We start from the raw sequence: 12467 nt of genomic DNA, 5'->3' as shown, positions 1-12467 counted from the left end.
GCTTGACTGTGTATGACATTCTTTAAATCCAGAAAGACAACTTGTTGCCCTTGTTTGAACTGTTCCCAGGGTTCCAGTATCCATTTTTTATATAGCAATTGTAATTAAACACAGTAGTCTGAATGAAGCCTTACCAGTGTTTTGTAGAACATCTCATATATTTTGTTTAAGTAAGATTGAAGATTTAGATGCAATGCTGATAAGTTTCTAATTTTAATTAAAAAATTAAAAATACTGTAGGTAAATCACCTGAAAGATACTTGGTGTGAGGAACTAAATTGAACAAGATATATATTTTAGTCTCTCCTTTGTGAGACAGATACAGGTCTTCTGATGTCACTCTCACATGCTTCTTTTAGCTCTGTCCCAAGTTCTTAAAAATGTAAGGCAGCAATATTTCAGTGGTACTCAAAAGTGTTTGGGAAGAATATAGATGCTGAACTAGCCCTCTCTGGTTGTTCAGAGGCAACTCACAGATAAGCAAAGCAAGAATTATTAGCACTCATGTTGGGAATGGTGTGGCCAAAAATTATTCATAAGACTGGAAATCTGTTTCAAGAGCTGGCTCAAGGATTGATATCCACAATTTCAATGGAGAGGATTTGCTTCTGTAGGATAATCACTGTCTATATATCCTTCCATAGGATCTGGGGTCCCTTTCTTGAATATGTAGAAAAAGGCTGTTTTTTTGCATATCCTCGTTTTTTTTTTTACACGTCCAAACTGTCTGTGATGACCTTTATCACCGACCTTGACTTTTGTCTTATTTCAACTAGAAATTTTTGTTGTTGATTTTTTTAAGTGTTTCTATTTAATTTTTGTTTTTTTTTGTTTCTTAGCTTTTGTTAATAAAAAAGGGAACAGCTACTGGGATGTTGACAAACTCAAGCTTATTCAAATCGCTTCACTCTTTCTTAGATTTCTGCCTGCATCCCGGGAGATGTGGTGTTACAATGCTGTGATTGCTGATGCGCGGATGCCTTCAGCCACAGATATTCAGTCCAGATGCAGTATCCTGAGTCCAGAGTTAGCTCTACCAACAGGATCATGCGCCACCACAACAAGGTCCCATGGTGCACTGCATATACTAGGTAAGCTGTTGTCAACAGCTGCTCACACAGCAATGTCTTTTTTGGAGATTTTTTTTTCTCTATTGCTTTATTTAAAGTTTTGTTTCCCTGACACTATATTTCAAGGGGGGTATATTTGTTGTGTAATGGACAGAAAGGGTAAGGTTTTATTGAGATAATTGTGTCTTAAAGAATCATTTATTGGTTGTAGACCAATAAAGACGGTCACAAAGAGCACAGCTTGAGCCCAGCAGGCCAGACAGACGTTGGTAGTTTAAGCCTGGGCTGTTATGTGCCGACTGTGATCATTATTCCCCAGAGGGTGATGCAGAATTGGCTAAGCCCTGCGAGTATGAGTCTGCCAGGGTATCCTCGTCTTACAAGGTAAAAGTGGCCATGTGGATCTGGTGTGTGCAGCTTGGAAGCCGAGTTGATTAATGACTTTGGTTCACATCCTGGATGCTGGAAATGGCAAAATCACTAGTGACTGAAAGGCATTTTGATTCCTGCAACAGGGAAGTCTGTGGCTTGCTTGAGATTGCCAGGTGCTTTATGCTAAGAACAAGTTTCGTATAATTTCAGGAAGTAATAAAAGCAAGCACTTTCTTCTTTTGCATTTTGAAAGAAAAGGCTTCAACTGTGTATTCTCCACCCTTAGGATGTCTGGACACATTGGCTGCCATGCAGGAGCTGAAAATGGGAATTGCCAGCACAGAGGAAGAGACTCAGGCAGTCATGAAAGTTTACTCTAAAGAAGACTACAGTGTTGTCAACCGTTTCGAAAGTGAGTGCTTTTAACACAGTGTGTAATTTTGGAACTGCAGGTGCCAGTATATCTATTTGCACTATTTTTATTTATGGACAGGTTTGTCATAAAGAAATGTTTCCTTTATCCCTTTGCTGTAGGATTTCTTCTTTTCCATCTTTGTGCTTAGAGTATTTGTATTGATTGGAGTTTTGAAGACAAATTATTTGTGGAGACTGAAAACCTGCCAACTCTTATTTTATAATTGTTGCTTTTTATTAAGGACATGAAATTTTAATCTTAATTTTGTAGGTCATGGTGGTGGCTGGGGGTATTCAGCGCATTCTGTGGAAGCCATTCGCTTCTATGCAGATGCAGATATCCTGTTGGGAGGCTTGGGGCTCTTTGGGGGTAGAGGAGAATACACTGCAAAGATCAAGGTAAACTGACTTGTCTGTTTGTTTCCAGCTGTGTCATTCAAGTTCTGTAACACATTCGTGTACATATAGTGCCCTTCAAATGTATTCATACTCCTGATGAAATAGATATATCAGATATGATGTTTTCATATAACAGAATAATTTACAGAATAGATTCTAAAAATCTTAAATAGCATTGTACAGGGCAGCCAGGACAAAAGGCTTGGTTTATTCTTTATAACAGGGAAAACAAAAGGTAGAAATGAGTTTCAAAATACATTTAATGTATAATAATTTTAAAGTACATGAAATGAGTAGTGATTACTTCACAGTTCCCCATTGTTTGAATCAAGGAGTAAGCTGACTCAGTAAATTATGTATGCACCAAAAAGCAATTAAAGTAAACCAATGTAAAGTAAAATGAGACAAATTGTAAGAAATGGCTGAAAAATGCAAAAATAATAAAACAATAAATGTCTTTTGTACAGCATGTCTTTAAATGCATGAATGTTAATGGAATCAATGTAGGGATAGGACAGGTGGTACAGGGATATGGAAGTTGTTTATGATGGGTGATGTTCATGTTATGAATGCTTCAGTAAATTTTATATAGTATATTTACGATATTAAATAAAAAGATTGTTTATGGGGAAAAAAAAGTACAGGAACAATTTTCGTTTACTGAGTTGACTGCAGTTTTTGAAGAAATAGTCAATAGATCTCGAAAGCATATATGTGGTATATTTTTCCTTATGTAACTGTGTTTTGGGGCTGAAAAAATCTCATTCATGATTTAATGCACATTCTACAATAACAGGCACCCATTCCCCTCTATTAGTCCATTGAACAGAGGGCTTACTGTAGTGGTTAAATTTTTGGAATTTGTGACTTCTGTTCCTAAGCTATTTGAGCTGGGCCCTGATGGAGGAGATCATGAAACAGATGGAGACCTGCTGGCTGAGACTGATGTCCTAGCTTATGACTGTGCAGCTAGGTAATGTTTGCATTATCTCCCGAAAGAATATATGCTTTATTCCTCATGCTGGGAGGACTGGGAAACAGTGACTATGACAAAATGAGCGCAGGTGTTTTCAGTACTGATTCAAAATGCCTGATCTGCAACTTTCTCATTTTATAGCATTATATTGTAGATGCAGTTTCCAGATGACTAGAATAAATTGACTACCTCTTGAGCTCATTGGTTTAAATGGATATCTCTCTATCATTGTCAAAGACATGATTTATGAATACAGTCCAATTTGTCTTATTCAACACAACATGAAGTTAGGTTGTGTCATTCTTTAAATCAGACAATAAACTAAGTTTTAATTACTATATTGGATACCATAGAGAAGAATAGAGGTATTAACCCTAGTGTCCTGGACTTGCACAATTTGGTGCAATCAATTGGTAGTGTGGTTTCTTGCTTCTCTGCCTCGTTTGCTGTAAAGCGGGGCTGCTGGTACTCAACGGTTTTTGCAAGTCACCCAAATGGTAGTGGTTGCTGCATGATGATGAACGCTGTGGATCCCTCTATATTGAGATCAAAAACACTATACAGATATAATCAATTACATAGCAAAATATGAAACTCAGCATTTTTATCTGAGCCTTGTGCAGAAATAGTGTGCCTATGTAGTTGTAGTTCAGCAGTAATATTTTTCTGTCTTGTGTGGATTTGTGTTGCTCCTCCCTATTAGTAGTCGGTTTGTATTTGTCGGTATCGGCATGGAGGTAACACCAAGTGAGACAGCCGTTCTCCCTGCTGTCACATCTGCTTTGTTAGCAAGTTCACATAATCACCACCTCAGAACGAAGCTGTGGTGTGCACCGGAGACCTTGAGGTGTTTGAACAGCGTATTTGATGAGGTTTATTATGATACAAATTCTGCTAGTCCAACCAATCTTTTGTGATGTTACAGGAGTTCATTTCTTGCTACATAGCCATTTTCTTCATTTGTAGACTTTATTTCGCTTTCTTGCAAACAAAATCTTGGTACCTCCACCCTGACTTGCATGCCTGAGATCTGTGACAGCGGAGGGTGTTGGAGTGCCCTGGTGGTGTGTCTTGACGTGGGCCTGTGTTTGCAGGGAGAAGTATGCCATGATGTTTGATGAGCCGGTGCTGCTGCAGTCTGGCTGGTGGTACGTGGCTTGGGCTCGGGTGTCGGGGCCAAGCAGCGACTGTGGCTCCCATGGACAGGCCACCATCACCACAGATGACAGGCACGTGTCACCTCTGCCTCCTCTCTCTGATCTCTCTTTCTCCTACTCTGTTGGCCCAATCCAGGCTTTTCACCCTGAGTCTCAGGGCTTTGTGAACAAAACAGGTTTTAAAATTGTTCACACTATTTTGACACATTCGGTTTTGCAGAAAATTAGTGACATTACTACTCTTACACATTTTACTGCATCCACATGAACTTTCTAGCTGCATAAACCTGTGATCAAAGGTGTGAATAATTAGGCTACATCACAGCTGGTCAAAGATCGCTCTTATTATATCTTTTATTTTTGCTTTCTCACAGCGTGGTTTTCCAGTTTAAAAGCTCCAAGAAATCAAATAATGGTACGGATGTAAATGCAGGACAGATACCTCAGTTGCTATACAGGTATGTGGAAGTCCTCTACTGGGTATATGCATAGATGTAATGATTAAAGATTTGGCTAAAAAAATTCCTTTTCATACTTTATTATAACTCAGTTCCTCATATTTTATTCATGTCAGTGAAGTATTTTTTATGGTTCAACCTATATCACATGTACAGTGGTAAACAGCTGGGGCTTTGCCACTAGTTAGTTCATAATGAGTTTAATTGTGCCTGGACTATAGGATTTTATTTCTGGGCCTTTTCCATTATGAACTTCTTTCCATGAAACCGGGGCAAAACGTCTTCCTTAGTGATGAACTGTGTTTGTAATATGCTTTTTATTTCTAATTGAAAGTTTTGCCTTTTCTTTCAGGCTTCCATCCAATGACGGCAACGCTGCAAAAGGAAAGCAGCAGACCAGTGAACCTGTGCACATTCTGAAGAGATCGTTCGCAAGGACTGTATCAGTGGTATGCATTTTATTTCAGAAGTTAGAATTGAGAAATTGTACTAGTAGACTGTAACTAGGTGGCATAGATTTTATTTTAGCAGATGGCACATAAAACAATTCTGCATCACGCCTTGTGTTTTGACCTGTTGGCTACAAAGATTGGATGAGAAGAAATCGGGGAAAACACAATGCTGCTTCATGGGAATTAGATCTGGGTTTTTTTTTTAGAAGAATCATCAAAAGGTGAAACAAAGGTGTTGGACAGACATTAATGTGGTTCACTGTGCTCTGATGTGGTGCAGGAGTGTTTTGAGTCATTGCTGAGCATCCTCCACTGGAGCTGGACCACACTGGTGCTGGGTGTGGAGGAGCTGCGGGGGCTTAAAGGCTTTCAGTACACGGCCACCCTGCTGGACCTGGAGCGACTGCGCTTCGTGGGGACCTGCTGCCTGCGCCTGCTGCGAGTGTACATCTGTGAGATTTACCCCATATCAGGTACAGCTGCTTGCAGCTTCATCTCGAATGCACAGAGGCTTGCTTAGACGTCCCCAGATGCCAGCCAGGATTTTGTCTAGTGGTATCTTTAAAAGGTGACTTAATGAGCAAGAAACTGAGCTGTTGCAATAATCTATTATTGCTTCAGCTGGAGCCTGATCAACACAAGTGTTGAACAATAATTATTTGCTAAATGTAAGATGTTCCCTAATTATCACTGGGAACTGTTTTTTAAACCAGTTATATACTAAAAGTACAATGAAGCTTGCATCTGTAATCTTCATAGGTTTGGTTTACTCTGGTATTCTGTCTGAGACATTTCTTCCCTGGCACAATTTATTACATATCATTAAAACCTGGAAATTAACAGAGGGGGAAAAAGTTAAACCTCAATCAAGCTCATTCACTCTTTTTTCAAGAATTCAAATGTTAGTAAACTGAACTTGACTAATAAAAGCATATGTTCACACAGGTATAGTGGCTAAACATATGCTTTTATTATCACTGCAGTTATACATATAATTAAAACTACTTTCAGTCCTAACAGTAAAATAAAAGTAATGTTTAATGTGAATCACAATGCGTGTAATATTGCACTAAATGGATTGGTCTTTTCCTCCAGGTTTTTGTCTGAATTCTAGTCATAATTGGGTCCATTAGAGAACATCTGTCCCATATCTGTATGGACTGTTGAATGTTTCTTTCAGCCAACACCAAGGCTATAGTGGAGGAGTCCAGCAAGCTGGCCGAGTGTGTGGGGAAGACGAGGAGTCTCCTGAGGAAGATTCTGTCTGAAGGAATGGACAACTGCATGATTAAACTGGACAATGACCCACAGGGCTACCTCAGCCAACCCCTCGCCTTGCTAGAAGCTGTGCTGCAGGAATGTCACAACACTTTCACAGCCTGCTTCCACTCCTTCTACCCCACCCCAGCCTTGCAGTGGGCCTGTCTCTGTGATCTGCTCAACTGCCTGGACCAGGTGAGGACAGCCACGAGGCACAACAGCACCAGAAAGAAGAGCTCTTGGCTCTTTGAGATGGTTTCATTACGTGTTTATGATCAGATTCCAGGTGTTTACAATAAATTAATATGAATCTTGACCATAATGTATGTTTTTTGTTTTCAGTACATAATTGTGCAGGTATTTTAGCACTTGGCATTTGTGCGTTTGCCTCAGAATTGCAATTGTGAAATTAAAATGACAGAAAAGGCTTCCCTCATTTATTACAACCTGTAGTTTCAAACTGGGAATTTCAGATGCTTTTTCTCATCAAGGAATTCACTACTGAGAATTACTCTAGCTTCCCCTTAAGATGATATCCTTGGCAACTTAATTTATTCTGTCTAGACTTTTAAAACAAAGACTACAAATCAAGCATAACGTTTGCTGTTAGTAAAAGCTCATATTGAGACATGAGGAAGCAGCTCTTACACACAGTAGTATTCGTTGCCATGCAGATGCTGCTGAATTGTGAAAACAGTTTTTCTGCAGTTGTCTTTCTAGATTTACATGTAATTCAACCTTTTGTTTTTATCATTTTGCTGTTACAAAAATCAGAACACTTAAATGTTAGTCAGAGGCAGTCAGAGGAGTTTGCTTTAATGATGATTTACGTTTTCACAAAAGTGCTAATTGAATAATGATGGGTGACTGCATTAGCTCAGTTTACGGTACAGTTAATTAATTCATAATACAGAGAGAAAGATGCATTTTTCGTTTTGATATCTAAATTCTTTTAAATCTTTGGATATCTGCATTCTCTGGCTATATTTGTGTTTTTATACTAATTTTTGTAAAAATAATTTATACCCTTTTCTGTTTTATGTATACAGTAAAGTACATACATTTCAGTTGCACTGTCATTTGAACATGGACATTTTATAAAACAAAATTACTGAATAAATGTGGCACACTGTAAATGTTCATATAAAGTATCATGAGGTAGAAGGGAAGACGTGTATTATTTCTGTCAAAATTGAGAATCATAATGTTAATAACTTGTATTTTGTAGGACATCCAGGATGCAAATTTACGCACTTCTAGCAGTCGCCTCCTTGCAGCAGTGATGTCAGCTTTGTGCAACACTTCGGTGAAACTGACATCCATTCTGCCCATTGCCTACGATGGGGAGGTGCTGCTGCGCTCCCTGGTCAAGCAGGCCAGCACGGAGAACGATTCAGCCTTGGCTCACAGGTTCCCCCTGCTGGTGGCTCACATGGAGAAGCTCAGCCATGTAAGTACGAACCCAGTGAGACTTGGGTGGGTAGATAGTAGATGAACAGTAAGCTAGACATGATCAAAAGGAGCTACTTATTATGTGAATTGGGAAATAGACCAAGCCACAACAAGGTTTTTGTTTTGCATCGTTATACTGTGAGAGATTACCCTTTTCGTGCTTATCTTCAGTTATCTTTTGTGGAACAAATACAATTGATTATACATGACTTAAATGGTTTCTTTTTTTGCTTCTTCTACTTCTTAGATCTCTTGTTGATTTTGTTTAAAATTTAACTTATCCCTCAGTGCACTTAAGGTTATAGAATGCAGTATTCCCCAAAAAGTTATTTAATGTATTTTTACTTCCTCAACTTGCTAAAATCCTTTTCCAGATATCTAAAATATTTGTCAGTTTTAATAACACTACTAATATAAAACTGTGAATAATGACCTCTAAACATTTTAGTGTGCTATACTTACATGTTTCTTAAACCATCCAAAGAATAATTCAGGCAACTTGAGAAATGGTGAAACAAGTGTTACAACAACCTGATACAAGTATTGAAAATCCTCAAAGACATTGACATTGTCAACTCAGCAGATTTGTTCAACATGAACAGTGAAACATGAACAAGAGGGTACAAGTGAGAATTATTTGGAAGTGCTTTTAAAACCAAGAGCAAAAGGCTTCATTACCCAGAGTTGTGGGAGTGTGGAACAAGCTGCCCAGCCATGTGGTAGACATGTGGTTTCCTTCAAGAAATGGCTGGATGAAATTCCTGAACCATTTAATGAATAACCAAATAGGCTAAATGGTCCAAATTATTTCCTTTTATTTGTAACCTTTCACGTGTTCCAATGCAAATGAAGGAGAAATGTCTCATGATCCTGTTCTGATTTTGTTCTTTGGTATTATGCAGAGTGAAGAAAACCTGATGGGCATGACCAGTTTTCGGGAGGTTCTGGAGAAGATGCTGGTGATTGTTGTCCATCCAGTGAGGAAGAGCCTACGGAAGGAGATGGAGCTCTTCTCCCCACACCTAGTCTCCAACACATGTGGCCTACTAGCGAGCATTGTGAGCGAGTTGACCTCGTCAGCACTGGGCTCAGAGGTACATATCAGCATCTCAAGTTCATCAAACGAGTTTTTGTATTTCTGTGAAATAAAAATAGGATTTATGGCATCTGTGTTTAGTGTAATCACCCTGCTTTTGTTAAGTTGACAGACAAATACAAAGAGCCTTTTAGATGGTATATTGATTACATACATTTAAAAATGTTAATATTTTTTTCAATTATGATTTAAAATTCTATATATGGAAACTGAGGCACTGTTGCAGGTGGCCTTGCATTTGACTTCAATTAATCTTTCCAGACTAGCTGGGTTTTTCATAAAGTGAAGCTGTCATTTGGTCATTGTTATGGCGACAGTCTCGCTTTGCAGATGAGTAGCGCTTGTTAGAAAACCAGTGTTAGCGATACGTTTTGCTATGAAAACAGCACGCTTCTGACGAGTGCAGCTGAAGGAGGACTTGCGGTTTTGTACTCTTGTCTGAAACGGGACTTTTGTGCAGGTTGATGGACTGAACTCCCTGCATTCTGTGAAGTCCACCCCTAACCGCTTCACCAAGACAAGCCAAGGACGGAGCTGGAACACTGGCAATGGCTCTCCGGATGCAATCTGCTTCTCGGTCGACAAGCATGGCGTGGTGCTCGTGGGCTTCTGTGTCTATGGCGGAGGAGGGATCCATGAATATGAACTTGAGGTTCTTGCTGATGACGTAAGTTTAAACTGTGTTCTAATAATTCCTTGTTTTAATCACTTAAGACTTATATCTCTTGTCCCTTTGTTTGTCCAGTTTTGTGTATCTTTAAATAAGGAATATACCTGATATTGATTTTTAATGAAAAAAGTAAAGAAGGCCATTGATCATATTCAAATGTTTCATTCCATATTTCAGATAAATCTAGTTATACATGTATATTAAAACAAATGAGAAGGTATCCGATTTGGATGTTAATGATTTTTTTTTTTAAAGAAAAGCCGGATGTAGTTGCTTTGTGACCCCAATTAAAAGGAATGGGGAAGTATGAGGAATCTTCAATCACTTTCTGTATTAAAGACAGGAACTGTGTAAAATATATAGCAAAATATATTCACACGCCTTTTGTTATGAATGCCTGCTGTGATAATGAAGATAGTTTAGTAAACCTTACAGTGCAGATAGCGTAGCAGTTATTTAGCACATGAAATGAACTTCTGTGCCAAAACAGTCCTTGGGTTTTTCCTTTGCTTCTTTTTGCAGACCCAAACTGAGCACCCAGGGGATTCAGCTCATTCGCACAGATGGACATCTTTGGAGCTGGTGAAAGGGACATACAGCACTGACGACTCCCCCAGTGATATTGCTGAAATCAGGCTGGACAAAGCTGTGCCTTTGAAGGTATCCTTGGCCCTTTGTTTTCATTATCTAGTTTTTGGCTATACCGGCCTCACTGCAAAGGTCTTTGGCACGGTTTATGCAAGGTTATCTGCCAGAGTTATCTCTTCAGAATCCTTCTGAAAGTAAGAAAATATATGCTGTTTTTTCAAAGAGTAAAAAAATAAATAATTTAGAACCTTATCTCAATATACAAAAACTGATTTTCTGCTCTTTGAGGATAACTTGTTTTTGTTTTAAATGCTTATAAACTGAAATTACTTACCCAGTGCTTTAAAATAAGATTCTTAGCACTTTAATACAACACACATTTTCTAAACATTTTAATCCCCTTTTCTCATATCAGAAATAGTAAAATTGTAAGATGTGTAAGGCAAAAATGAATAAGAATTCAAAATGGAAGACTAAAGTAAAACGCAAGAAGAATTAAGAAGCTCAGTAAGGTTTCATATTTTCCAGTGCTCTTCCCATATTCTAAGACCTCGCTGTCTTCCACAGGAGAGTGTGAAATATGCAGTGAGGTTACGCAACTACGGCAGCCGTACAGCCAATGGGGATGGAGGCATGACAACAGTGCAGTGCACCGATGGAGTGACGTTCACTTTCAGCACCTGCAGTCTCAGCAGCAATGGAACCAATCAGACCCGTGGGCAGATTCCACAGATTCTCTACTACAGGTGAGCCAGAGGCAGCTGCATCCATCAAGTGAGGACCGCGTTTACATTCTGTGCCTGTCAACACTGGGGAAAGAAGGATTCACTGTCTCTTCTTCTGTTGGCCTGTTCTTGTTGTACCTGCGGTTGTTTCTTAAACAGTTTACGTGACAAGATAGACTGCGCCAGATGACTTTTAAAGGTGGGGAAACTTTGTCAAAATGGGCGTAAAGGATTTGATAATTCCCCCAATCTTTCCTGTGCAGAGTTTTAAAATAACGGAGCAGGTGAAAATGCAGAATAAGACCCAGAGAGTAATATGATGAATTTTGGATCACACTTAATATTTAAGAGATTATATATCCTTGAATTCAATTCGTCTTGCGTTTGGTGCAGGAGTGAGTATGACGGAGACTTGCAGTCCCAGCTGCTGAGTAAGGCCAACGAGGAGGATAAGAACTGCAGCAGGGCGCTATCTGTCGTAAGTGCTGTTGTGAGAGCGGCCAAGGATCTTCTGCACAGGGCCTTTGCTGTTGATGGTAAGAGACCATTCTTGAGTCAACTTCCCTTCCACAGTTATCTTTACGTAGGGTTCCTGAATGAAAGCTGTATGGTGTCAGTGAAGCAAGGAATTTAAAAAGAGTTGTAAGCCACTTGGAAAAGAGCAATAGTGCTAAAGGAAATAGAGCAAAGGTTGGCAATTCTTTATCCTTGCAAGTCTTTTTTCTATTACGATATGAGATATTTAAGAGACATTGGATAGTGGAGTCAGTTCAATCACTAAGGTCCACTTAAGTGAGTAAAGTACTGTTGGAACAAAGTCCAGGACTGAAGTAAAATGAAAGTCCCAATGATGACCAGCTGTATAGTCCCATAACAAGTATTCTGGAGCAAGGTTTTAAGTATGTGTTGTGATATCTGCAGTTGATTTTTAGATCTTTGTTTTGTCTTTTCAGCTGAAGACATTCCAGAATTGTTAAGTTCTTCCAGTTTGTTTTCAATGCTGCTGCCCCTTATATTGGCTTATATTGGACCAGTGGCTGCTTCCGTTCCTAAGGTGAGATGAGTATTAGTTGAATTATGGTATTCCTGAGGTCCAAAATATAATGGAAAAAGCAGCAAACATCGGGGTCAAGTGCATTATCAGAGAGGAGCACATACAACGGTAGCAATGTGTATTGTCATCCAGCTGGTTGGTTTTGCTTTCGTGTATTCTGATATTTACCTTTAAACTCACAGTGACTTGAGATCTTTTAGTGTTGTTAAAGATCAATTTTACCACATTTTCAGTAATAGAATCAAAGTTTGATGTGAATTTGTAAAAAATAAAGATTCCTGCACTCAGCAGATTTGACGTCTTTGCAAACTATTATTTGTTGCC

The 12467-nt window shown here is 39.0% G+C and overlaps 1 protein-coding gene across 14 annotated transcripts in view; it reads left to right on the top strand.

Annotated features, from left to right (window-relative positions):
• The window catches only part of mycbp2 (MYC binding protein 2), a 100158-nt gene that overhangs the window by 45160 nt on the left and 42531 nt on the right, over window positions 1–12467 (top strand). For all 14 annotated transcript variants that reach the window (XM_088912510.1, XM_088912516.1, XM_088912513.1 and 11 more), the window contains 16 exons: window positions 919–1091; window positions 1729–1854; window positions 2128–2255; window positions 3137–3228; window positions 4326–4460; window positions 4763–4846; window positions 5199–5295; window positions 5579–5771; window positions 6479–6753; window positions 7787–8008; window positions 8913–9104; window positions 9567–9773; window positions 10299–10436; window positions 10932–11110; window positions 11483–11625; window positions 12043–12143. In XM_088912510.1, the coding sequence (XP_088768636.1) occupies window positions 919–1091; window positions 1729–1854; window positions 2128–2255; window positions 3137–3228; window positions 4326–4460; window positions 4763–4846; window positions 5199–5295; window positions 5579–5771; window positions 6479–6753; window positions 7787–8008; window positions 8913–9104; window positions 9567–9773; window positions 10299–10436; window positions 10932–11110; window positions 11483–11625; window positions 12043–12143 (2485 nt within the window). The remainder of the gene's footprint in view (window positions 1–918; window positions 1092–1728; window positions 1855–2127; window positions 2256–3136; window positions 3229–4325; window positions 4461–4762; window positions 4847–5198; window positions 5296–5578; window positions 5772–6478; window positions 6754–7786; window positions 8009–8912; window positions 9105–9566; window positions 9774–10298; window positions 10437–10931; window positions 11111–11482; window positions 11626–12042; window positions 12144–12467) is intronic.

Source organism: Atractosteus spatula, chromosome 4 (genome assembly GCF_055471065.1).
Source record: "Atractosteus spatula isolate fAtrSpa1 chromosome 4, fAtrSpa1.hap1, whole genome shotgun sequence".
Classification (NCBI taxonomy): Eukaryota; Metazoa; Chordata; class Actinopteri; order Semionotiformes; family Lepisosteidae; genus Atractosteus; species Atractosteus spatula.
The sequence above is the reverse complement of the archived record's forward strand: the minus strand, read 5'-3'. Positions and strand labels throughout refer to the sequence as shown.